At 61.7% G+C, this 25,401-nt stretch overlaps 1 protein-coding gene across 1 annotated transcript in view; it reads left to right on the forward strand.

Moving 5' to 3' along the window:
* Positions 1-25,401, forward strand: part of FHOD1 (formin homology 2 domain containing 1) — a 31,123-nt gene that overhangs the window by 1,854 nt on the left and 3,868 nt on the right. Inside the window, exons 2-20 of the mRNA XM_054170147.1 lie at positions 8,986-9,092; positions 9,241-9,305; positions 12,462-12,529; positions 12,640-12,745; positions 12,929-13,023; positions 13,382-13,493; positions 14,352-14,446; positions 14,543-14,686; positions 14,758-14,972; positions 15,564-15,671; positions 15,956-15,979; positions 16,483-16,536; positions 17,579-17,745; positions 18,340-19,241; positions 20,897-21,049; positions 21,180-21,362; positions 22,863-22,982; positions 23,959-24,120; positions 24,229-24,419. Of these exons, the coding sequence (XP_054026122.1) occupies positions 8,986-9,092; positions 9,241-9,305; positions 12,462-12,529; positions 12,640-12,745; positions 12,929-13,023; positions 13,382-13,493; positions 14,352-14,446; positions 14,543-14,686; positions 14,758-14,972; positions 15,564-15,671; positions 15,956-15,979; positions 16,483-16,536; positions 17,579-17,745; positions 18,340-19,241; positions 20,897-21,049; positions 21,180-21,362; positions 22,863-22,982; positions 23,959-24,120; positions 24,229-24,419 (3,071 nt within the window). The remainder of the gene's footprint in view (positions 1-8,985; positions 9,093-9,240; positions 9,306-12,461; positions 12,530-12,639; positions 12,746-12,928; positions 13,024-13,381; positions 13,494-14,351; positions 14,447-14,542; positions 14,687-14,757; positions 14,973-15,563; positions 15,672-15,955; positions 15,980-16,482; positions 16,537-17,578; positions 17,746-18,339; positions 19,242-20,896; positions 21,050-21,179; positions 21,363-22,862; positions 22,983-23,958; positions 24,121-24,228; positions 24,420-25,401) is intronic.

Here is a 25,401-nt window from a genome sequence, read left to right on the forward strand (position 1 = left end):
CGCGTCGTCGCGGCTGTCAGGGGATGCTTAGGCGGTGACTAAAGGCAGTTTGTTTGGGAACAAACAGCCCCGGGCCATGACGAATGGAGCCACCTCGGGTTTCAGGCCGTGCGCTCTCCTCCCCGGGCAGGAGCTGGCTGTAACGGGATCGCCTTGGGTGCTGCCACGGAGCTGGACACAGCGTTCCCGAGGGCAGGAGGTCCTGTGCCAGGCGGAGGGCGTGTGGATCCTAGGATTCCGAGCTCTCTCCTCTGCCCCAGCCCAGCTCCGGGAGGTTGTTTCTTGTCCGTAGTTTCCCTGCACCGCCCCCATGAGCCTTGGTAGAGCCGCGGGGGAGCGGCGGGGCTGCTGCTCTGGGTGTAGCAGGCAGGGGCTTGGTTAACTTTAGCGCTGTACAAGCCACACGGAGCATCCTGAGGCTCCATCCTGACCTGGCAAGCTGGGATGTTGGCTGGGATTTGGGTGAGCTTCACCGGGAGCCTCCTGCAGAGGGATTTATACCCTGGGGGGGGGAAGCTTGGTCTCCTCCACCCCCTGGATCAGTCCAGATTTGGAGCTGGCATCCTTGAGCCACGCAGAGGTTGTTACCCTGGCAGGAGCAGCTGACCCCTCCCTTGGTGCCCTCTGTGCCAGGTGGTGCTCAGCTCCATTAGTCACCCTCCTAAAATTAGGAAGTGAACAGGTCGGATTTTTCCCAAGGAATTGGCTGTACAAAGATACTCAGCTGGGGCTGCCTGGTGCCAGGTTTGTCCCACTGGGCAGCGTGCCTGCAGCCACAGAGCACTGGGAGGAGGCAGCTGGGCTGGGGGGTCTCCATGTTTACAGGGTCACAGAATGGGCTGGGTTGGAAGGGACCTCCAGAGCTCATCCAGTCCAACCCCACCCTGCACTCAGCAGGGGCATCCTCCACTAGATCAAGTTGCCCAGAGCCCTGTCCAGCCTCACCTGGAATATCTCCGTGGATGGGGTCCCTTATACCTCCCTGGGCAGCCTGTTCCAGTGTTCCACCACCCTCATGATAAAGACCCCACCTGGTTCCTGCTCAGGAGGATGGATTTGTGCAGCAGGACCCCCTGGCCTGCTGGCTCAGTGTGGCTGAGGCTGCAGCTCCGACCAGCTGGCCTTGGTTTTTAGAATGGTTTGGGTTGGAAGGGACCTTAAAGATCATCTAGTTCCAAGGACACCTCCCCACCAGCCCAGGCTGCTCAGGGCCTCATCCAGCCTGGCCTGAAACACCCCCAGGCAGGAGGCAGCCACAGCCTCCCTGGGCAGCCTGTGCCAGGCTCTCCCCAGCCTCACTGGAACCACAGCACCCAGGGGATGAGCTGCAGTGTGGGGGGACCCTGCCTGAGCACAGCAAAGCTGCTCTTGAGCTGGGGTCAGCCTGGAGCTGATGGAAGAGGAGGTTTCTCATGCCTTGAACAGCCTGTCCTGGCCTGTAACATCCTCACCCCGAGCACAACTGGCTGCTGATGGCTTTTTCATGCTCTCCGGAAGGTCTGATTGTGCTCGCAAATACCTTCCTGCTTTGTTTGCTGCTGCATTGTCCAGCTCCAGGAGGCTGATACCATCTTCTCCTGCTTCCCAGTGATTTTCTGCTCGCCTTGGGGGATGCTTGCACTGGGTGTGGGGCACTGCTGAGCCTCCACAGGCAAAGTCTTTGACAGGGCTGAGTTGATTTCATTTTTTCGGCTGTCCCTGCGGTCCCCAAAGGCCACTGCACCACCTTGCCCCTGCTGCTATCTCACCTGGGAATCTGGGGATTCTTCCAAATGATTGCAAAACCCAATGGCTGGAGCTTCACTTTCCCCTTCCTGCCCTGGAAGCCTGGGGAGGAGCAAACAGCTCAGCACCAGCAGCTCAGCGCCAGCAGCTCAGTGCCAGCTCTCAGGCTTAGAACCCCAGGGCTGGCAGGGCTGGAAGGGAGCTCAAGGCTCAGCCAGCTCCAAGCCCTGCCATGGCCAGGGACACCTCACCCCACAGCAGGTTGCTCACAGCCACCTCCAGCCTGGCTGCAAACACCTCCAGGGCTCAGCAGGAGGCTTCCACCACCTCCCTGGGCAGCCTGGGCCAAGCTCTCACCACCCTCCTGGCCAACAACTTCTTCCTCACAGCCAATCTCCAGCTCCCCACTTCTAGTTCTGCTCCATCCCCCCCAGTCCTGTCCCTCCCTGACCACCTCCAAAGTCCCTCCCCAGCTTTCCTGCAGCCCCCTGCAGCTCCTGGAAGGCCACCAGAAGGTCTCCCTGGAGCCTTCTCCTCTCCAGCTTGCCCAACCCCAACTCTCTCAGGCTGTCTCCATAGCAGAGCAGCTGTGGCTTGGTGGAGCAGAGCTGCTGGGGCAACCTTGGAGTGTGTGAGCCCCATCCCACCAGCCCTGCTTGGGGGGTACCTGACTTGAGGGAGGAAGAATAAACTGCACTAATACAGACTAGGAGGGGATCTGCTGGAGAGCAGCCCCCAGGAGAAGGAGCTGGGAGTGCTGCTGGGCAGCAAGGTCTGCATGGCACAGCAATGTGCCCTGGGGGCCAAGAAGTCCAAGGGGGTCCTGGGGGGCATTCAGCAGAGAGTGGTCAGCAGATGGAGGGAGGTTCTCCTTCCTCTCTACTCTGCCCTGGTGAGACCTCACCTGGAATATTGCATCCAGCTCTGGGCTCCCCAGCTCCAGAGGGACAGGGATCTGCTGGAGAGAGTCTGACAGAGAGCTGCCAGGATGCTGAAGGGGCTGCAGCACTGCCTGGGGAGGAGAGGCTGAGAGCCCTGGGGGTGTGCAGTGTGCAGAGGAGAAGGCTGAGAGGAATCTGATCAATGTTCATAAATATCTGAGGGCTGAGTGTCAGGTGGGAGGGGACAGGGACAAGCTCTGCTCATCTGCACCCTGGGATAGGGCAAGGGGCAATGGATATAAACTGCAGCCCAGGAGGTTCCACCTCAGCAGGAGGAAGAACTTCCCTGTGAGGGTGGCAGAGCCCTGGAGCAGGCTGCCCAGAGAGGTTGTGGAGCCTCATGCTCTGGAGCCTTCCCAGCCCTGCCTGGATGTGTTCCTGTGCCCCCTGGGCTGGGTGCTGTGCTCCTGCCCTGCCAGGGGGGGCTGGACTTTGAAGGTTCCTTCCAACCCCTGACATCCCTCTGCTCCAATGATTCCCCACAGGGCTTTGCCCCATTTACCCTCTGGCAGGTCTGAAAGTGGTGAGAGGGAGCTGTTGGCTGTGCTGCCTCCCTCCCAGCCTAAGCAGCCTGGGAGTGCTGCTTTGCTGAGCTCAGCTGCCAGCGTGGGTGTGCTCAGCAGCCTCTGGTGCTCTCTGGCTCCTGGCATGGTCCCCCCGTGGGTCATGGGACAGGAGCTGCGGCCAGGCATTCGTGCCACGGCTGTGCCAGGCCACCAGCTGCATGCCAGGACCAGGCTCCTCTCTGCTGCCCTGAGAAACCAGGGAGCTGTTAATTAACAACAAGGAGCTCCCAGAGGGACCCAGGCAAGACAGAGCAGTTCTGGGCCAGCTCCAGGTGACCTCCAGGGACCCCTCCTGCTCTGCCTTGGTTGGTTGGATCCTCTCTCCCCCACCCCATGATAAGGCAGTGGCACTGCTGCCAGCCTCCACTTGCTGTCTTCCACCAGGCAGAAGGCAGTGATCAAGTCCCTGGGCAATGAAGGCCTCCTTGAGCCCTGAAGCTGAACCAGAGGTGGAGGCTGCTGGCAGGAGGTGGCTCCTGAAGCATCAATCCCCAAGTGCCTGAGCAGGGTGGGCAGAGGTTGGGGATGTTGGCTATTTCTGACCCTTGTGGTTAACTTTGACCCAGGCTGCAGCAGATGAGACTTTTATTTTGTGGTTTGGTTTGGTTTGGTTTTATTTAATTTAATTTAATTTAATTTTATTTTATTTTATTTTATTTTATTTTATTTTATTTTATTTTATTTCATTTTATTTGATTTGATTTAATTTAATTTTATTTTATTTCATTTGATTTGATTTGATTTGATGTCATTTGATTTGATTTGATTTGATTGTATTTCATTTTATTTGATTTCATTTTATTTCATTTTATTTTATTTTATTTCATTTCATTTTATTTCAATTTATTTTATTTCATTTTATTTCATTTTATTTCATTTTAATTTCAATTTATTTTATTTCATTTTATTTTATTTCATTTTATTTAATCTTATTTCATTTTATTTAATTTTATTTCATTTTATTTTATTTCATTTTATTTTATTTCATTTTATTTCAATTTATTTTATTTTATTTCATTTTATTTCATTTTATTTTATTTCAATTTATTTTATTTCATTTTATTTTATTTCATTTTATTTAATCTTATTTCATTTTATTTAATTTAATTTCATTTTATTTTATTTCATTTTATTTCAATTTATTTTATTTTATTTCATTTCATTTTATTTTATTTCATTTTATTTCAATTTATTTTATTTCATTTTATTTAATTTCATTTTATTTTATTTCATGTTATTTTATGTTATTTTATTTTATGTTATTTTAATGTAATTTCATGTCTTTCCTGTCATTTCCCCACGGCCTTCCCAGAAGAGCCTCAGCAGGGCTGAGAAGTTGTGGTTGCTGCAAAGCCAGAGTGGTCAGGGGGGAGGGAAAGTGTTTCCTCTGCTGGCAGATAGAGAGGCTGTTCCTTGCCCAGCCTGGGGGCACCCTGCTGCCTGGGCATGGTGTGATAGGGGCTGAGCAGGAGGCTGTGGCACTGTGCTGGCTGCTGGCAGCTTGGCTCTGGATGGAGGCTGCCTCCAGCTCGGTGGGGGAGGTGCCTCCATCACCCCCCCGTGGTTTCAAGGGCAGAGTCCCTTCCTGGGGGCTTGCTTGCCTGGCACCATGTCCCTGCTGACCTTTGAAGATGGCCACAGCTGTTGGGAGGATCACAGAGTCAGAGAATCATCAGGGCTGGAAGGGAGCTGCAGGCTCAGCCAGCTCCAGCCCCCTGCCATGGGCAGGGACACCTCACCCCACAGCAGGTTGCTCACAGCCACCTCCAGCCTGGCTGCAAACACCTCCAGGCATCAGCAGGAGGCTTCCACCACCTCCCTGGGCAGCCTGGGCCAGGCTCTCACCACCCTCCTGGCCAACAACTTCTTCCTCACAGCCAATCTCCAGCTCCCCACTTCTCCTTTTGCTCCATCCCCCCCAGTCCTGGCCCTCCCTGGCCCCCTCCAAAGTCCCTCCCCAGCTTTCTTGCAGCCCCCTGCAGCTCCTGGAAGGCCACCAGAAGGTCTCCCTGGAGCCTTCTCCTCTGCAGCCTGCACAACCCCAACTCTCTCAGGCTGTGCTCAGAGCAGAGCAGCTCCAGCCCTCTGCTCAGCCTCCTGGCCCTGCTCTGGACACTCTCCAGCAGGATCAGGGAGATCTGTTTCCACCTCCCCATGTCTCAGCTTTGAGGCCTCAGGGGATGTAATGGGTTGGGTTTTTTTTTAACACAGGTAGGAAAACCCTTTCCAGGCTATGGAGTCCTTGTGCCACTGGTGCTGGCACCACCTTCATGTGCTCAGGAAGACCTCAGCTCCTCCCTGTGTGCTGGTTGAAGGCCACCAGTGATGCTTCCCAGCCTCCCAGGAGCCAGAGGTGTGAGCGTGGGATGCTCTCCTCTCCCAGCTCTGCTTTGCCTGCAGTGCCTCTGACCCTGGAAGCTGAGCTCATGTGAATGTGGTTCCATGGAGGGGGATCAGAGCTGCCCTGCACCAGGAGCTGCAGCCTCTGACCCCAGCCTGCTGTCCCTAGCAGCATGGCCTGGGCTCCCAGCTCTGCTCCCACACAGAATCACAGAGTCACAGAATGGTTTGGGTTGGAGGAGACCTCTGAGCTCACCCACTCCAACCAGCAGCCCAACCCCTCCATGGCCACCAAACCCTGGCCCCAAGTGCCATGGCCACACATTTCCTGAACCCCTCCAGGCATGGGGACTCCACCACCCACCCTGGGCAGCCTGTACCAGTCCCTGACCACTCTTGCAGCACAGAAATTGTTTCTCCTCTCCAACCTGAGCCTCCCCTGGCACAGTTTCAGGCCAGTTCCCCTTCATCCCCATGAGCAGTGTGACCTGGGGCAGGTGCTGCTCCCTGCCCCCAAAGGCTTTGGGCTGGGCAGGTGAGCTTGGGACAGTGCAATTTTCATCCTGGGGGGCAGGAGGGGTGGATGCTGGGGGGAGGGGTGGGGGGGTGTCACCACCAAACCCAGGCCCAGCACTCAGAGCATCCCTCGTGGGGAAAGCTGCCAGGCTCACACGGGAAATGCTCTGGGCTGAGTCCCGGGGCTTGGCCTCCACGCCAGCTGGGACGTGTCACAGCTGGGACATGTCACTTGGGGGGGGGTTAACTCTGGCTTGCTGGGGCTCTGGCAGCCCAGAGAAGACAGAGCTGGGGCTGAGAGTAGCAAATTGCTGTGCTGGAGTGCCTGGCAGGGTGTGGGGATGGCCGGGGGGCAGGGGGATGCTTGGGAGGATGCAGGAATGCCTGGGAGAATGTAAGGAGAGGATGCCTGGGGGGCATGCAGTGAGGTGCAGGCAGATGCAGGAATGCCTGAGAGGATATGGATGCAAGGATGCCTGAGGGCATGCCCAGGGGAATGCAAGGAGACCCAGGAGGATACCTGAAGGGATGCCTGGGGAGATGCCCAGGCAGAAGCAGGAACGCCTGGTGGGGGGGCCCGGGTGAGTGCAGTGAGACTCAGGAGGACGCAGGGGTGCCCAGGCAGTTGCAGGGGTGCCTGAAGGGATGCACAGGGGATGCAAAAGGGGTCTCCCATGCCCAGCAGGATGCAGGGATGCCCATTTGGACAGAGGGATGCCCAGCAGAGCCTGTCCCTGTGGAGGAATCAAAGCTTCCCCCAGCAGGCAAACCCTGCCTGGCATCAGCGCTCGCGACGCCCGTGCCGGGGGCAGGGCTGGCAGCCAAGGAGCGCTTGCCTGGTGCCAGCAGCACTGTTGCCATGGCTGGCTAGCGTGGCCAGGCAGCAGGGGAGGTGGAGCAGGACACAAACAACACAATCAGAGCTTCCAGCCCAGCTGCAGCCCTGCCAAAGTGCTCCTTACTGCTGAGGCTTACGCAGGGTTGTTCAGCACCACGGGGCACGTGGCAGGGGGGCTCTGCCCTCTGGCTCCTGGGGATGCCACTTGGGCAGGCTCCCCAAGATTGTGGTGGCTCAAGGAGATGGAGCTCTGATGGAAAGCCACCCCAGGGAGCTGCAGGAACTGCAGCCAGCGTTGCTGTGTGAGTCACCAACCTGCCCAGTAGGTGCCCAGGGCAGAGTCTTCTAGAAACCCTGATCCCAGGGGTTTGGTCATAGAGTCACAGAGCTGGCAGGGCTGGGAGGGACCCCAAGGCTCAGCCAGCTCCAAGCCCCTGCCATGGGCAGGGACACCTCACCCCACAGCAGGTTGCTCACAGCCATCTCCAGCCTGGCTGCAAACACCTCCAGGGCTGAGCAGGAGGCTTCCACCACCTCCCTGGGCAGCCTGGGCCAGGCTCTCACCACCCTCCTGCCCAACAACTTCTTCCTCACAGCCAATCTCCAGCTCCCCACTTCTCCTTCTGCTCCATCCCCCCCAGTCCTGTCCCTCCCTGGCACCCTCCAAAGTCCCTCCCCAGCTTTCCTGCAGCCCCCTGCAGCTCCTGGAAGGCCACCAGAAGGTCTCCCTGGAGCCTTCTCCTCTGCAGCCTGCACAACCCGAACTCCCTCAGGCTGTGCTCAGAGCAGAGCAGCTCCAGCCCTCTGCTCGGCCTCCTGGCCCTGCTCTGGGCACCTTCCAGCCCCTCCAGAGCCTTCCTGGCACAGAGGCTGCAGAGCTGGGCACAGAGCTGCAGCTGTGGGCTCAGCAGAGTGGAGCAGAGAGGCAGAATCCCCTCCCTGGCCCTGCTGGCCACACTTCTGCTGCTGCAGCCCAGGCTCTGCTTGGCTCTCTGGGCTGCAAGTGCTCCCTGCTGGCTGCTGCTGAGCTTCTCCTCCCCTAGCACCCCCAAGGCCTTTGCTCCAGGGCTGCTCTCCAGCAGTGCCTGGGATTGCCCCAGCCCAACTGCAGGACTTGTTGAACCTCATGAGGTTGTCCTGGTCCTGGTCTTAGCTCCTCAGTGCAGGTTTGGGAAGGAGCATCAGCTCCTCAGAGGAGTGTGGTGGAAATGCTTTAGGAGCAGGCTCCAAGGTGCTGTGGTGCTGACACAAGCAGGCATCGCCCTCCCTCTGCCCCTACCCACACACTGCCCTGTTCCATCAGGAGCTCAGCCAGGGGAGCTGCCTGGGTGCTGAGAGGGTGCTGCTGGGTGCCAGGTGGCTGAGAGGCTTTGTGGGGGCAGTGCCTGAAGCACCTCTGGGTGCCATGCCTGCTGGCTAGGGTTCTCTGTGGGTGCTGTGCATGGACTTTCCTGGGGGGGAAGGTGCTGTCCCCCCAGTCTTGCATCAGGCTGTGCTTGCCTCAGTCCAGCTGGAAGGTACCACATGGCTGCAGGCTGTCTGCCAGGGTAAATCCCAGTGGGATTTGCCCTGGATTGGGGTATGCCTGGGTGCCTTGGCAGATTCCAGAGCCCCAGGCCCTGTCAGTGGGGAGGATTCATCTGTCCAGCCAAGGCACCAGCCCTGGGAGGAGATGGATCCTGCCCTGGTTACACCCTGGCTGACAAGGGGAGCCCCAGGGAGTGGATCAGCCTCTTGCCATGGCTCTCCTCCAAGGGCTTGCTGAGCAGCCTGGGGCACTGGGGCCGCCCTAGCTCTGCCTTGCCCAGCCTGGGGCTCTGCCTTGCCCAGCCTGGGGCTCTGCCTTGCCCAGCCTGGGGCTCCACGTTTCTGCCCAGCCTGGCCCTGGGCTGGGGTGGAGGGCTCCAGGGCATCTCGGCAGGGCTCGCCCTGCCCCCTGCTCTGGGATGCAGCTCCCGCTGGGTTCGCAGCGGGTGGTGCAGGAGTGCTGCGTCCCCCGGGGAGCTGGGAGGGAGGTGCTGAGCGCGGGGGGGCTCAGCCCAGCTCTGTGCTTCCCCAGCTGGAAGACTGCACGCTGCAGGTCTCCCCCTCTGGGCACTACCTGGACCTCGACTTGTCCCTGCTGGAGCAGAAAGATGACCTCGAGGGTTTCTACGAGGAGGTCAGGTGAGGCACGCAGGGGGGCGGGGGGGTCTGAGCCCCCTAGGGATGGAACAGGAGGACCCTGCATGCGTGTCAGCGCCAGGGGGCACTGCCAAAGGGGCTGGGGAGGGCCTGCAGCTGGTGCTGATGTGGTGTTTATCCCCCCCTGCAGGAAGGGAAGACGACCGACCCTGATCCTGCGCACGCAGCTCTCTGTCCGGGTCCACTCCATCATCGGTGAGGCAGGGGCAGGCCCCCTGCTCCCCCCTGCTCTGCTGCTCCCTGCTCCCCCCTGCTCTGCTGCTCCCTGCTCCCCACTGCTGCTCTGCTCCCTGCTCCCCACTGCTGCTCTGCTCCCTGCTCCCCAGTGCTCTGCTGCTCCCTGCTCCCCACTGCTGCTCCGCTCCCTGCTCCCCACTGCTCTGCTGCTCCCTGCTCCCCACTGCTGCTCTGCTCCCTGCTCCCCACTGCTGCTCCGCTCCCTGCTCCCCCCTGCTCTGCTGCTCCCTGCTCCCCCCTGCTCTGCTGCTCCCTGCTCCCCCCTGCTCCGCTCCCTGCTCCCCCCTGCTCCCCCCTGCTCTGCTGCTCCCTGCTCCCCCCTGCTCTGCTGCTCCCTGCTCCCCCCTGCTCTGCTGCTCCCTGCTCCCCCCTGCTCTGCTGCTCCCTGCTCCCCCCTGCTCTGCTGCTCCCTGCTCCCCACTGCTGCTCTGCTCCCTTCTCCCCACTGCTGCTCTGCTCCCTGCTCCCCACTGCTGCTCTGCTCCCTGCTCCCCACTGCTGCTCTGCTCCCTTCTCCCCACTGCTGCTCTGCTCTCTTCTCCCCACTGCTGCTCTGCTCTCTTCTCCCCACTGCTGCTCTGCTCTCTTCTCCCCACTGCTGCTCCGCTCCCTGCTCCCCCCTGCTCTGCTGCTCCCTGCTCCCCCCTGCTCTGCTGCTCCCTGCTCCCCACTGCTGCTCTGCTCCCTTCTCCCCACTGCTGCTCTGCTCTCTTCTCCCCACTGCTGCTCTGCTCTCTTCTCCCCACTGCTGCTCTGCTCTCTTCTCCCCACTGCTGCTCCGCTCCCTGCTCCCCCCTGCTCTGCTGCTCCCTGCTCCCCACTGCTGCTCTGCTCTCTTCTCCCCACTGCTGCTCTGCTCCCTTCTCCCCACTGCTGCTCTGCTCTCTTCTCCCCACTGCTGCTCTGCTCCCTGCTCCCCACTGCTCTGCTCCCTGCTCCCCACTGCTCTGCTGCTCTGCTCCCCACTGCTCTGCTCCCTGCTCCCCACTGCTGCTCTGCTGCTCCCCACTGCTCTGCTCTGCTGCTCCCCACTGCTCTGCTCCCTGCTCCCCACTGCTGCTCTGCTGCTCCCTGCTCCCCACTGCTCTGCTCTGCTGCTCCCCACTGCTCTGCTCTGCTGCTCCCCACTGCTCTGCTCTGCTGCTCCCCACTGCTCTGCTCCCTGCTCCCCACTGCTCTGCTGCTCTGCTCCCCACTGCTCTGCTCCCTGCTCCCCACTGCTGCTCTGCTGCTCCCCACTGCTGCTCTGCTCCCTGCTGCTGTGCTCCCAGTGGCTGGAACGTGGATGGTGGGGAATTGGTCTTGGTGATGGAGAGAGGCAGTGATAGCCACAGGGCTTCTCCTGCCCCCCATAACCCCTCCCAGAGGTGCAGGGGACATGGTCCCCAGGAGGCTGGTGGGGACTTGCTGGGTTAATCCCCACCTCCATCCTTTGATGCCAGGACTTCTTTGCCTCTTGGGCTTGGTGGCAGCCTGCTCATTGCTCCTGCAAAATATCTGGGAGCCTCAAGCCTAATTTTGTCCTTAAGAAAGGGCAAAAGAAGCCCTGAAGCAGCCAGGCAGCAGCTGGGCCACGCAGGGCTGTGGCCGAGCGGTGCAGGCAGGCTGGGGTCAGGGTCGTGCTCTTTGCTGGTGGTTCCCAGGCTCCAGCTCAGCCCCAGGCTGCTCTGTTTCTTTTTTCCCTCTGAGAAGCTGCTAAGTGAGAGGAGGCTGCTTGGGGCTGCTGTTTTACAGAGCCCTCCTTGGCATGGCAGGAGGACATCCTTGGGCAGCTCATTTGCAGCTCGTGACAGCTCCCATGCCTGACCCAGATGACTTGGGATGCTTGGAGGAGCTGAGTTTGGGGTGCAGGAAGTGCTGGCTCCTGATGCCTTTGGGTTCTGCTCGTTGGAGCAGAGCTTTCCCAGCTTCCCCTTGCCCCAGCTGGCTCCTGCCTGCAGGCTCCATCCGTGGGAGCAGGCAGCCAGCCTTCAGCCTGCCGACCCCAAGCAGCCAGCCTCACGCTGCCATCCTTCCCAGCCCCATCCTGCAGCTCTGCCCAGCGCCAGGGGCTGTGAGAGCATGCCAGGGCTGTGCCCAGGGGAGGGATGGCCAGAAGTAGCTGAGCCTCCTGCCCATGTTCCTGTTTTGGGGCTGCACAGGAAACCAAAGGGAATATTTGTGTCATTGGTGGGCAGAGAAAAGAGACAGAAGAAGGAAATGGGAAGGTGGTGGGGCTGGAATAAAGAGCTGTGGGGCTGGAGCAGAGAGCTGTGGAGGGGAGCTAAAGAGCTGTGGGGCTGGAGCAGAGAGCTGTGGAGCTGGAATAAAGAACTGTGGAAGGGAGCTAAAGAGCTGTGGGGCTGGAGCAGAGAGCTGTGGGGCTGGAGCAGAGAGCTGTGGGGCTGGAATAAAGAGCTGTGGAGGGGAGCTAAAGAGCTGTGGGGCTGGAGCAGAGAGCTGTGGGGCTGGAGTAGAGAGCTGTGGAGGGGAGCTAAAGAGCTGTGGGGCTGGAGCAGAGAGCTGTGGGGCTGGAGCAGAGAGCTGTGGGGCTGGAATAAAGAGCTGTGGAAGGGAGCTAAAGAGCTGTGGGGCTGGAGCAGAGAGCTGTGGGGCTGGAGTAGAGAGCTGTGGAGGGGAGCTAAAGAGCTGTGGGGCTGGAGCAGAGAGCTGTGGGGCTGGAGTAGAGAGCTGTGGAGGGGAGCTAAAGAGCTGTGGGGCTGGAGCAGAGAGCTGTGGGGCTGGAGCAGAGAGCTGTGGAGGGGAGCTAAAGAGCTGTAGGGCTGGAGCAGAGAGCTGTGGGGCTGGAGCTGAAGAGCTGTGGGGCTGGAGTAGAGAGCTGTGGGGCTGGAGTAGAGAGCTGTGGGGCTGGAGTAGAGAGCTGTGGAGGGGAGCTGAAGAGCTGTGGGGCTGGAGCAGAGAGCTGTGGGGCTGGAGTAGAGTTGTGGGGATAGGATAAAGCCTTGTGGAGCTGCAGCTGCTGCCACCCAGCACATCCCACAGCCAGACAGTGCCAAGGTGAGGGCACAGGGCCTGAGGTGGGAGGCAGGGCTTCGCCAGGAGCCTGGTGGAGCTGTGTGTTGGCAGTGAGCCCCTGAGGCTCTCCCCTCACTCTCTGCCTCTCTGTCCTGCCAGAGAAGCTCTACAACTGCCAGGGGCCGGAGCTGCGGCGCTCTCTCTTCTCCCTCAAGCAGCTCTTCCAGGTATGGTGGTGCCAGCAGGGGGGGGAAGGGGTTCAGGGGGCTCTCCCCGGGGCTGGCTGCCCATCTCAGCCTGAGTGACCCCGTGGTGGTTCCTGGCCTTCACCCCACAGGAGGACAAGGACCTGGTGCCCGAGTTTGTGAACCTGGATGGGCTGAGCTGCCTGATCAAAGTGGGGGCAGAGGCCGACCAGAACTACCAGAATTACATCCTGCGGGGTTGGTACCTGGGCACAGGGCTCCTCATCCTCGGGGAGGAAGGCTGGCACTCAGGGTGGCCCAAGCCAGCCAGTTTGCCTGGGCTAGCTGGACCTTCCCAGGTCCCTCCCTTGCCCTTGGCGTGGGGCTGGGCAAGCCCTGCCCCTGCCCACCGTGCCCTGAGCACCACTCTGTGCCCTGCAGCCCTGAGCCAGATCATGCTCTTTGTGGATGGCATGCAGGGAGTCATCAACCACAACGAGACTGTCCAGTGGCTCTACACACTGTCAGGGAGCCTGGTGAGCCCCCCCCTCCCCCTGCAGCCCCCTTCCCTGCCTCTGGCCATGCCCTGGTACTGATCCCCAGGGGGCTCTACCCCACCTTCTGCCCCTGAGCTTGGCGTCCTGGTACCTTTGGGTGTGTTGGGTCCTGCTGCCCCCAAGCTGGAAGTCTCTCAGGGTGCCCAGAGCTCCCTTGCCATGCTCCTGGGCACAGAGTGTCAGGGGGGGGTCCCACTCCGGGTCCCTTCCCGCTGCCCTTCGGCCGTCAGTGTGGGCAGTGTCCCCGGCCCCACGGCAAAGCCCCCAGCCCTAGGGCACCACCCGGTGCCCTGGCAGCCCCCTGCCCCTGTGCCAACCGCTGTCCCCTCCCCCCCAGTTCCGTTTGGTGGTGAAGATGGCTCTGAAGCTGCTGCTGGTGTTTGTGGAGTACACAGAGCCCAATGCCCTGCTCCTCATCCACGCCGTCAACGCCGTGGACCGGGCGAGAGGTCAGTGCCACCCCCGAGACAGCCACAGACCCAAGCAGGCTGGGAGAGAGCTCAGAGCTCATCCAGCCCAACCTAGCACCCAGCACCAGCCAGCCAGCTCAACCATGGCACTGAGTGCCTCAGCCAGGCTGGTTTTAAACACCCCCAGGGCTGGGGACTCCACCCCCCCCCTGGGCAGCACATCCCCAGGGCCAATCTCTCTTGCTGGGGAGAATTTCTTCCTCCCCTCCAGCCCGAACCTCCCCTGGCACAGCTTGAGACTGTGTCCTCTTGTTCTGGGGCTGGGTGCCTGGGAGGAGAGCCCAACCCCCACCTGGCTGCAACCTCCCTGCAGGGAGTTGGAGAGAGCAATGAGGTCTCCCCTGAGCCTCCTCTTCTCCAGGCTAAGCAACCCCAGCTCCCTCAGCCTCTCCTCCCAGGGCTGTGCCCCAGACCCCTCCCCAGCTTTGTTGCCCTTCTCTGGACACCTTCCAGCAGCTCAATGTCCTTCTCAACCTGAGGAGCCCAGAGCTGGACACAGGACTCAAGGTGTGGCCTAACCAGTGCTGAGCACAGGGCAGGATGAGCTCCCTGCTCCTGCTGGCCACACTCTTCCTGATGCAGGCCAGGCTGCCCTTGGCCTTCTTGGCCCCCTGGGCACACTGCTGGCTCCTGTTCAGCTGCTGTCCACCACTCTCTGCCTGGCTGCTCTCAGCCACTCTGCCCCCAGCCTGCAGCACTGCCTGGGGTTGCTGTGGCCGAAGTGCAGAACCTGGCACTTGGGCTTGTTGAATCTCATTCCTTTGGTCTCTGCCCATCTCTCCAGCCTGGCAAGGGCCCTGCTGGAGGATGCTGCCCCCCTCCCTCACTTCTCCCCAGGTGCATGCCCCTGGTCCAACCTGATGGCCATCCTGGAGCAGCGCCACGGCACCGACACGGAGCTGCTGGTGTTCACCATGACGCTGATCAACAAGGTCTGGGGGCAGGGTGCTGCCAGCCTGGCTTTGGGATGGGGGGGGCTCAGTGTGGGTCACACTGGTTCCAGCCAGTGTCCCTCTGGTCCTGCTTAGACCCTGGCAGCCCTCCCAGACCAGGACAGCTTCTATGACATGACAGACTGCCTCGAGCGGCAGGGCATGGAGCGGGTGGTGCAGGACTACCTGGGCAGCAAGGGCACCGACCTCGACTTGAAGCAGCAGTTCACACTTTATGAGGTCAGCAGGGGGATGCCATGGGGTGGGGGGTGCTGTGCCCGGGTGCCAACGTCCCCCTGGCCTCCCTGCAGAGTGCCCTCAAGCTGGAGGATGGTGTGGAAGAGCCTCCCGCGGGAGGGCGCAAGGAGCGGAGGAGGACAGAGGAGGGCCGGCGGGGGTGGCGATCCCAGGGGGGCTGCTCAGAGCCCAGCCCTGATGCACAGCTGCTGCTGGGGTCCCCTGGCACCCCCAAAGACCCCCCCACGGAGGGCAGCCCGGCTGTGCCCACGCTGGGCAGCCCAGCAGAGTGAGTGTGGCTGGAGGTGGTCTGTGATGAGGATGCTCCGGGGATGGTGGGGAGCTGGGGGGCGAGGGATGCTCCTGGGGTGGTGGGGATGCTCCTGGGGTGGTGGGGATGCTCCTGGGATGGAGGGGATGCTCCTGGGATGGAGGGGATGCTCCTGGGGTGGTGGGGATGCTCCTGGGGTGGTGGGGATGCTCCTGGGATGGAGGGGATGCTCCTGGGGTGGTGGAGATGCTCCTGGGGTGGTGGGGATGCTCCTGGGGTGGTGGGGATGCTCCTGGGGTGGTGGGGATGCTCCTGGGGTGGTGGGGATGCTCCTGGGGTGGTGGGGATGCTCTTGGGGTGGTGGGGATGCTCTGGGATGGAGGGGATGCTCCTGGGGTGTTGGGAATGCTCCTGGGGTGGTGGAGATGCTCCTAGGATGATGAGAATGCTTTTGGGGTTGTGGGAATGCTGTTGGGATGATAGAGATGCTCCTGGGGTGGAGGGGATGTTCCTGCTGCTGGGGATGCTGGGGTGTAGCAGGAGCAGCACTCAGCTGTGCTCTCATTGCAGGGGGGAGGGCAGCCCTGTGAGCCCTGCTCTGTCTGCCAGCTCCTGCCCCAGCACCTACAGCAGTGCCTCCAGCCTGCGGCTGGCCCTGGCCTCCCCCCAGGCCGAGAAGGAGCAGCCCCCGGCCCCGGGCGAGCGCAGCGTCTACAAGTGAGGAGCCAGCAGGGATCTGGGGCTCAGGGCTGGGGGGAGGGGGTCCCCCAGGGTGGCTCCCCCGAGCACAGCATGCACCCATCCCAGGGGCAGACGTGGTCTGGGTGGGCATCAAGGCCAGGGAGCGGCGTGATGGGGCAGCAGGCACCTGCGAGGGCCCAAGCCAGCGGCTCCGGGGCATCCTTCGGGCACAGCCAGCTCTGCTCCAGCTCCTCCTCACTCTTCTCTCTGCCCATGCTTGCCCTCTCCTCTGCCCACTGTTTCTATCTTTCCTTTTGCAGGCTGCACCAAACTGCCCCTGGCTGGTAAGTGCCCACACTCTGCATGTGCCTGATGCTCTTGGCAGGAGCGGCACTGCCCTGCCCTGCCCTGCCCTGTCCTGCCCCACTTGCTGCCCTTGGCACCCACCTCACTGCCCCCAACCTTTGCTTTTCCCTCTGAGCCCTGCCTGCCCCCCTACCCCACCCCACGGGGTGATGGCACCTCCTTGACCCTCCCTGTTGTGGTGTGGGATGGCCCTGCTCAGGGTGGCACAGCCCACCCCAGGGCTGTCGTTGCCATGCTGGTAGCCAACTGGGAGGCTCTGGCTGGGGGGGACAGTGTCACATCTTGACAGCCCCCAGTGCCCTGTGGTGCCTGGGCAGGATGGGGACTGACTGGGGCTCTCCCAGCCCGGCAGGAAGCCCATGGGCATGGGGTGATGGTGGGGCGAGGATCCCACCGTGGAGGGGTGCCAGCCGGGCACGTGCTGGAGGCAGGAGCCCCAGGGGGCTGCCAGCAGCGGGGGCTAACCCCTGTTTTCCCTCAGGAGGGAGGATGCCCCCTCCCTGCATGGGGACAAGCCCATTTTGAGGAGGTTTGAGTAAGTAGAGGCATGTGTGTGTCTCAGGCCGTGTGCTTCCTGGGGCTGATGCCCAGCCAGGGGCGTCTGAGCTCCGGCTCCAGCCACGCCGGCCCGGAGGAGCTGGAGGCTCCCAGGAGGCTGTGGCCTGGGCACCCTCCTGGCTTTGGCAGCTTTTGGATGAGGCTCTCAGTGAAACAGCAGGTGTGATGGTGGCACAATGATGGCACAAAGCCTTCAGCTCCTGTGGGGCTGCGGCATCCCGGCCCCTAAGCTGTGGTGGCAATCACTGAGCTCTCTGCAGGGCTTAGAGTCATAGAATCAGAGAGCTGGCAGGGCTGGAAGGGAGCTCAAGGCTCAGCCAGCTCCAAGCCCCTGCCCTGGGCAGGGACACCTCACCCCACAGCAGGTTGCTCACAGCCACCTCCAGCCTGGCTGCAAACACCTCCAGGCATCAGCAGGAGGCTTCCACCACCTCCCTGGGCAGCCTGGGCCAGGCTCTCACCACCCTCCTGACCAACAACTTCTTCCTCACAGCCAATCTCCAGCTCCCCACTTCTCCTTCTGCTCCATCCCCCCCAGTCCTGGCCCTCCCTCACCCCCTCCAAAGTCCCTCCCCAGCTTTCCTGCAGCCCCCTGCAGCTCCTGGAAGGCCACCAGAAGGTCTCCCTGGAGCCTTCTCCTCTGCAGCCTGCACAACCCCAACTCTCTCAGGCTGTGCTCAGAGCAGAGCAGCTCCAGCCCTCTGCTCAGCCTCCTGGCCCTGCTCTGGACACCTTCCAGCCCCTCCAGAGCCTTCCTGGCACAGAGGCTGCAGAGCTGGGCACAGAGCTGCAGCTGTGGGCTCAGCAGAGTGGAGCAGAGAGGCAGAATCCCCTCCCTGGCCCTGCTGGCCACACTTCTGCTGCTGCAGCCCAGGATGTGCTTGGCTTGGAGGAGGCTGAGTCCTCCAGGTCTTTGTGTGTGGGCAGTGCTGTGTGTGCAGTGTGGCATGGTGTGGAGTGCCCAGCACAGCCAGCCTGCCTTGCTCCTGAGCACCTTGCACTCCTCTTCCTCCTCACAGAGCTCGCTTCCTGGAGAACCTGGCTGCAGCCCAGAAGGAGAAGCTCTCTTCCATGGCCAAGGGCCGGCTGGATGTCCTCAGTGATCCTGTGCTGGAGCACCCCGCTGCCTTCACCTGGGACAAGGACAGCAGCAGCCCTGAGCCCGGGGGGGAGCCACCCAGCATCAGTAGGTTCTGCCAGGGCTGGATGTTGGAATCATAGAATTGTCAGGGCTGGAAGGGACCCCAAGGCTCAGCCAGCTCCAAGCCCCTGCCATGGGCAGGGACACCTCACCCCACAGCAGGTTGCTCACAGCCACCTCCAGCCTGGCTGCAAACACCTCCAGGGCTGAGCAGGAGGCTTCCACCACCTCCCTGGGCAGCCTGGGCCAGGCTCTCACCACCCTCCTGGCCAACAACTTCTTCCTCACAGCCAATCTCCAGCTCCCCACCTCTCCTTTTGCTCCATCCCCCCCAGTCCTGGCCCTCCCTGACAGCCTCCAAAGTCCCTCCCCAGCTTTCTTGCAGCCCCTGCAGCCCCTGGCAGGCCACAGGAAGGTCTCCTGGGAGCCTTCTCCTCTCCAGACTGTTCTCAGCAGTGGGCTGCTGGAGGTCTCCAGGCTGGGTGGTTCTGGCCCTTCTTTCCCCAGCCCACACCTGTGATGCCCAAAGCCCTGGAGGAGAAGCTGGGTGGTGCCTGCCCCATCTCCCTCCAAACGCTGGCACCCAGGCTCACCTTGCCCAGGGGGCTCTGGCCCAGCCTCTCCTCCCTGTCCCTGCAGGGTCTGGCACGGCTCGGCTGGACACCACCGACTCCTGCAGCGCCATCTCCTCCGACACCAAGTTCATGCTGGACATGCTCTATGCCAAGGGCTCCTCAGAGCCAGGGAGGGAGCAGGGCCTCCTCGAGGGCACATCACCACCCCCAGCCCGGGGGGAGGCAGAGATGGACACCAAGGGAGCTGGCAAGCAGGCGCAGGAGGGCTCCTGTGCCCACGGCAGGGCTCCGGCCGGGCCGGCGGGCAGTGCCAGGCTGGTGCGGGGCACGTCCGGCATCGACGCCGAGAGCCACCCGCAGCAGCTGGAGAGCACTGGGCTGGTGCCCAGCAAGAAGGACCTGGAGCTGACCTGGGAGCGCCTGGAGGCCAGCCCTGTGCAGCTGAGGATCAAGGACCTGGACTTCACTGATCTGGGGGAAGAGGAAGACTTTGACATCCTGGACGCAGGGCCCATGGCCAACGGCTCCTTCCTCCCTCCTGGCATCAAAGCATCGAACATTGGAGCTCTTACAGTGCCCCCTCCACCCCCACCTCCCCCTCCTGCAGCCCCTGGCTGCCCACCACCCCCACCTCCCCCTCCTGCAGCCCCTGGCTGCCCACCACCTCCCCCTCCCCCTCCTGCAGCCCCTGGCTGCCCACCACCTCCCCCTCCCCCTCCTGCAGCCCCTGGCTGCCCACCTCCTCCAGGGCTGCCAGGCCACTCAGCAACAGATGGCCCCTCGGAGGCCAAGAAGAAGAGGACAGTGAAGCTCTTCTGGAAGGAGCTGAAGCAGCTGGATGGCACTGTGGGGCCAGGCAGGTTTGGCCAGGCCACGCTGTGGGCATCCCTGCAGAGTGTTGAGGTCAATACTGCCAAGCTGGAGCATCTCTTTGAGTCCCGGTCAAAGGAAGCACCAACTTCAAAGGTACCAGCAGCCTGGCACCCACCAGCCAGGGGGACTTGGGGGGGTGGGAGGAAGGCTGGGAGTTCCTGTGGGGACCCTTCTTGGCATGCATTCTCATCCCTCCCCTGTGCTGAGGCTGGGCACCCAGAGCCTGGATGGGCATGGGCATGGGCAGTGCACAGGTCTGGCTCACCACCAGCTCCCTGGTCAACTCCCCACACCCCTGAGGTTTTCACAGAATGGTTTGAGGCTGGGAAGGACCTCATAGCTCACCTAGTTCCAACCCCCCCTGCCATGGGACCAGCTTGTTCAGGGCCCCATCCAGCCTGGCCTTGAATGCTTCCAGGCTTGGAACCTCCACAGCTTCCCTGGGCAGCCTGGTCCAGTGCCTCCCCACCCTCCTGGGCAAGAATTTCCACCTCCTGCCTCATCTGAGGGCTTGAAGCCCTTACCCCTCGTCCTGTCACTCTATGCCTTTGACAGCAGTCTCTCCCCAGCTTTCCTGGAATCCCTTTTCAGGACTGAAAGACCTCCAGAAGGTCTCCCTGGAGCCTTGTCCAGGCTGTCCAAGCCCAGCTCTCTCAGCCTGGCCTCACAACAGAGCCCTTCCAGCCCTCCCAGCACTGCTGTGGTCTCCTGCCCTGCTCCAGCAGGTCCTTTTTTGTGCTGAGGGCTCCAGAGCTGCCCCAGCACTGCAGGGGAGGTCTCAGCAGAGCAGAGGGGCAGAATCCCCTCCCTGCCCCTGCTGCCCACTGCTGGGGCTCAGGCTGGAACTGGGCTGGCAGTGTTCAGTGCCACCTCACGTTGAGGTTCCCATCAACCAGCACCCTCTCAATCCTCATCCAGTCCTCCTCCTCAGCACTGCTCTCCATCCATTCTCCACCCAGCCCTGCTGAGGCTGCATCTGGAATATTGTGTCCAGTTCTGGGCCCTCAGGTCAGGAAGGACCTCAGGAAACTGCTTGAGAGAGTCCAGCAGAGAGCCACAGAGCTGCTGCAGGCAGGGGAAGATCTTCCTCATGAGGAGAGCCTGAGGGAGCTGAGGGCTCTGGGGCTGGGAGCAGCCTGAGGGAGCTGAGGGCTCTGGGGCTGGGAGCAGCCTGAGAGTGAGCTCCTTGCTGGTGCTGAAGCTGTGCAGGGTGATGCCCAGAGCCAGGCTCTGCTGGGGGCTGCCCAATGCCAGCACCAGGGGCAGTGGTGGAAGCTGAGGCAGAGCAAGCTCCATGGCAACAGGAGGAAAATGTTTCCCCTGTGAGGTGCCAGGGGCCTGGAGCAGGCTGCCCAGGGGGCTGTGGAGTCTCCCTCCCTGGAGACATTCAACCCCCCCTGGATGTGTTCCTGGGGGAGCTGCTCTGGGTGCTGCTGCTCTGGCAGGGGGCTGGGCCTGGAGGAGCTCTGGAGGTCCCTTCCAGCCCCTGACACTCTGTGATTCTGTCTTTATACTTGGGATTGCCCTGGCCCAGGTGCCCCTGACCTTGCCCTTGGCAAGGCTGGCATTGTGCCACCTCTCAAGCCATTTTCACACAGGGGAGCCTTTGCTTGGCTGCCTCCACCCACCCTTCCATCCACCCCACCCTTCCATCCACCCCACCCTTCCATCCACCCCACCCTTCCATCCATCCACCCTTCCACCCATCCACCCACTCATCCTTCCATCCATCCTCTCCCTCTCTGCAGAAGGCCATAGATGGCAAGAAGGTGGTGGTGGTGCTGGATCCCAAGAGGAGCAATGCCATCAACATTGGGCTGACAGTGCTGCCCCCTGTCCACATCATCAAGACAGCTGTGCTCAACTTCGATGAGTTTGCAGTCAACAAGGAAGGGATTGAGGTGAGCACCAGGGAAGCTCAGCCCCGTGGAGGTCCTCCTGCAGGTCCCTTGCCCTGCTCAGGAGGCCTCCGTGCCGGTGTGTGCCACGGCGCCGTGCCTGGAGCCTGACGCCTCCCTCTGCCTGCTCCAGAAAATCCTGACCATGGTCCCGACCGAGGAGGAGAAGCAGAAGATCCAGGAGGCCCAGCTGGCCAACCCTGATGTGCCCCTGGGCTCTGCAGAGCAGTTCCTGCTTGCCCTGTCTTCCATCAGCGACCTCACAGCCAGGCTCCAGCTCTGGGCCTTCAAGTTGGACTATGAGAGCCTGGAGCAGGTACAGAGCCCTGCCCCTGCCCCCCAGCCTCCCAGCAGCACCGAGCCGAGCCTGGTGGGCACCAGCCACGGCCAAGCACAGGAGATGCTGTGCTGGCTGAGGACAGGCTGCAGGGCCCCAAGGCCCACCATGGGCTTGGGTTGACCATCAGGTGGTTGCCCTGGTGAGCCCTGGGATCAGACCCAGCCAGCATGGGTTTAGGAAGGGCAGGTCCTGCCTGGCCAACCTGATCTCCTTCTATGCCCAGGTGACTGCCTGGTGGATGTGGGGCAGGCTGTGGATGTGGTCTGCCTGAACCTCAGCAAGGCCTTTGACACTGTCCCCCATAGCAAACTCCTGGCCAAGCTGTCAGCCCCTGGCTTGGATGGGAGCACACTGTGATGGGTGAGGAACTGGCTGGAGGCTGAGCCCAGAGAGTGGTGGTGAATGGTGCCACAGCCAGCTGGCAGCCAGGCACCAGTGGTGTGCCCCAGGGAGCAGTGCTGGGCCCCATGCTCTTTAACATCTTCATTGATGATCTGGATGAGGGCATTGAGTCCATCATCAGTAAATTTGCTGACGACACCAAGCTGGGGGCAGGAATTGATCTGCTGGAGGGTAGAGAGGCTCTGCAGAGGGACCTCGACAGGCTGGGCAGAGGGGCAGAGGCCAAGGGCAGGAGACTGAACACATCCAAGTGCCGGGTTCTGCACATTGGCCACAGCAACCCCATGCAGAGCTGCAGGCTGGGGTCAGAGTGGCTGAGAGCAGCCAGGCAGAGAGGGACCTGGGGGTCCTGGTCGACAGTAGGCTGAACATGAGGCTGCAGTGTGCCCAGGCAGCCAGGAGGGCCAATGGCATCCTGGCCTGCATCAGGAACAGTGTGGCCAGCAGGAGCAGGGAGGTCATTCTGCCCCTGTACACTGCACTGGTTAGGCCACACCTCGAGTCCTGTGTCCAGTTCTGGGGCCCTCAGTTTAGGAAGGAGGTTGACTTGCTGGAGTGTGACCAGAGAAGGGCAACGAAGTTGGTGAGGGGTTTGGAACACAGCCCTGTGAGGAGAGGCTGAGGGAGCTGAGGCTGCTTAGCCTGGAGAAGAGGAGGCTCAGGTGACCTTATTGCTCTCTACAACTACCTGAAGGGAGGTTGTGGACAGATGGAAGATGGTCTCTTCTCCCAGGCAGCCAGCACCAGAACAAGAGGACACAGTCTCAGGCTGCGCCAGGGGAGGTTTAGGTTGGATGTTAGGAAGAAGTTGTACACAGAGAGAGTGATTGCCCACTGGGATGTGCTGCCTGGGGAGGTGGTGGAGTCACCATCACTGGAGGTGTTCAGGAGGAGACTTGATGGGGTGCTTGGTGCCGTGGGTGAGTTGTTTGGGTGGTGTTGGATTGGTTGAGGGGTTGGACGTGATGATCTTGAAGGTCTCTTCCAACCTGGTTTATTCTATGTATGTATTCAAGCTCCCAGAGGAGGGGGTGGCCAAGGAGGGGCCTCACCTCTGTCTCTCTGCTCACCCAGGAGATTGCAGAGCCACTCTTTGATCTGAAGGTGGGCATGGAGCAGCTGGCCAGAAACCACACCTTCAAGTGCATCCTGGCCACGCTGCTGGCCATGGGCAACTTCCTCAACGGCTCCCAGGTGAGGAGCAGGGCGTGGAGGGGCCTGGCCTCTCCTGAGTCAGTCCTGCATGGACAGGACCAGCCACGGTGCATGGGTGCCCAAGAGGGACCATGGGAAGCCTGGGACAGCACCTGAGGGAGGCTTGGGTGGTGCTGGGGGGGTCTCTGCAGGCCGGGGTTCTGCAGGAAGAGGGATGCAGAAGCCTTGCAGAGTCCCTTGGGGAGTCCCTTGGGGAGTGCCCCGCGGAGTCCCTTGGGGAGTGCCCCGCGGAGTCCCTTGGGGAGTCCCTTGGGGAGTGCCCTGCGGAGTCCCTTGGGGAGTCCCTTGGGGAGTGCCCCACGGAGTCCCTTGGGGAGTCCCTTGGGGAGTGCCCCACGGAGTCCCTTGGGGAGTGCCCCGCGGAGTCCCTTGGGGAGTCCCTTGGGGAGTGCCCCGCGGAGTCCCTTGGGGAGTCCCTTGGGGAGTGCCCCACGGAGTCCCTTGGGGAGTGCCCCACGGAGTCCCTTGGGGAGTCCCTTGGGGAGTGCCCCGCGGAGTCCCTTGGGGAGTCCCTTGGGGAGTCCCTTGGAGAGTGCCCCACGGAGGCCCTGGCGGAGTCCCCCGCGGAGTGCTCCCTGGGGGAGTCCCTTGCGGAGTCCCTTGCGGAGTCCCTTGGGAGTCCCCCGCGGAGTCCCCCGCGGAGTCCCTTGGGAGTCCCTTGGGGAGTGCCCCGCGGAGTCCCTTGGGGAGTGCCCCGCGGAGTCCCTTGGGGAGTCCCTTGGGGAGTCCCTCGGGAGTCCCTTGCGGAGTGCCCCGCGGAGTCCCTGGCAGAGTCCCTTGGGGAGTGCCCCGCGGAGTCCCTTGGGGAGTGCCCCGCGGAGTCCCTTGGGGAGTCCCCCGCGGAGTCCCTTGCGGAGTCCCTCGGGAGTCCCTTGCGGAGTGCCCCGCGGAGTCCCTTGGGGAGTGCCCTGAGGAGTCCCTTGCAAGTCCCTTATGGAGCCCCTTGGGCTTTCAGAGCAGAGGCTTCGAGTTGGGCTACCTGGAGAAGGTCTCGGAGGTGAAGGACACGGTGCACCGGCAGTCCCTGCTGCACCACCTCTGCCAGATGGTGGTGGAGAAGTTCCCAGACAGCACTGACCTCTACTCGGAGATCGCCTCCATCACGCGCTCGGCCAAGGTGAGGCCAGGCAGGGGGCACCCGGCCGAGGGCAAGGGCAGGGGAGGCTTCCAGCTCTGCCCCTCTGCGCCAGCCTGGCCCGGGCCTGACCTGGGCTCCCCCTTCCAGGTCGACTTTGAGGAGCTGGCCAACAGCCTGGTGCAGCTGGAGCGGAGGTGCAGAGCCTCCTGGGACAACCTGAAGGTGATTGCTAAGCACGAGGCCAAGCCTGTGCTGAAGAGCAAGCTGACAGACTTCCTGAAGGACAGCACCCAGCGCATCGTGGTCCTCAAGGTGGTGCACAGGCGTGTCCTCAACAGGTCGGTGACACAAGGCCCTGGGGGGCACAGTGGGCACCCCACTGGTGGCTCAGGCGTGGCTGATAATGGACAAGGTCAAGTGCTCAGTCCTACACTCGAGTCATAACAACCCCCCTTGAGCACTCCACGCCCAAGGCAGAGTGGCTGGGAACTGCCCAGCAGAGAAAGACCTGAGCAGGGGCTGGGGGGTTGATGGAAAGCAGCTGAAGATGAGCCAGCAGTGTCCTCAGGTGGCCAAGGAAGCCACCAGCAGCCTGGACTGGGAATGGGGGAAAACCAGAAATGGGGAGCTGGAGACTGGCTGTGAGGAAGAAGTTGTTGCCCAGGAGGGTGGTGAGAGCCTGGCCCAGGCTGCCCAGGGAGGTGCTGGAAGCCTCCTGCTCAGCCCTGGAGGTGTTTGCAGCCAGGCTGGAGGTGGCTGTGAGCAACCTGCTGTGGTGTGAGGGGGTCCCTGGGGTGGCTCTTTCCATCAGAGCTCCATCTCCTTGAGCCACCACAATCTTGGGGAGCCTGCCCAAGTGGCATCCCCAGGAGCCAGAGGGCAGAGCCCCCCTGCCACGTGCCCTGTGGTGCTGAACAACCCTGCGTAAGCCTTGGCAGTAAGGAGCACTTTGGCAGGGCTGCAGCTGGGCTGGAAGCTCTGATTGTGTTGTTTGTGTCCTGCTCCACCTCCCCTGCTGCCTGGCCACGCTAGCCAGCCATGGCAACAGTGCTGCTGGCACCAGGCAAGCGCTCCTTGGCTGCCAGCCCTGCCCCTGGCACGGGCGTCGCGAGCGCTGATGCCAGGCAGGGTTTGCCTGCTGGGGAAAGCTTTGGTTCCTCCACAGGGACAGGCTCTGCTGGGCATCCCTCTGTCCAAATGGGCATCCCTGCATCCTGCTGGGCATGGGAGACCCCTTTTGCATCCTCTGTGCATCCCTTCAGGCATCCCTGCAACTGCCTGGGCACCCCTGCATCCCTGGAGGTGTTTGCAGCCAGGCTG

Source organism: Dryobates pubescens, chromosome 19 (assembly GCF_014839835.1).
Source record: "Dryobates pubescens isolate bDryPub1 chromosome 19, bDryPub1.pri, whole genome shotgun sequence".
Classification (NCBI taxonomy): Eukaryota; Metazoa; Chordata; class Aves; order Piciformes; family Picidae; genus Dryobates; species Dryobates pubescens.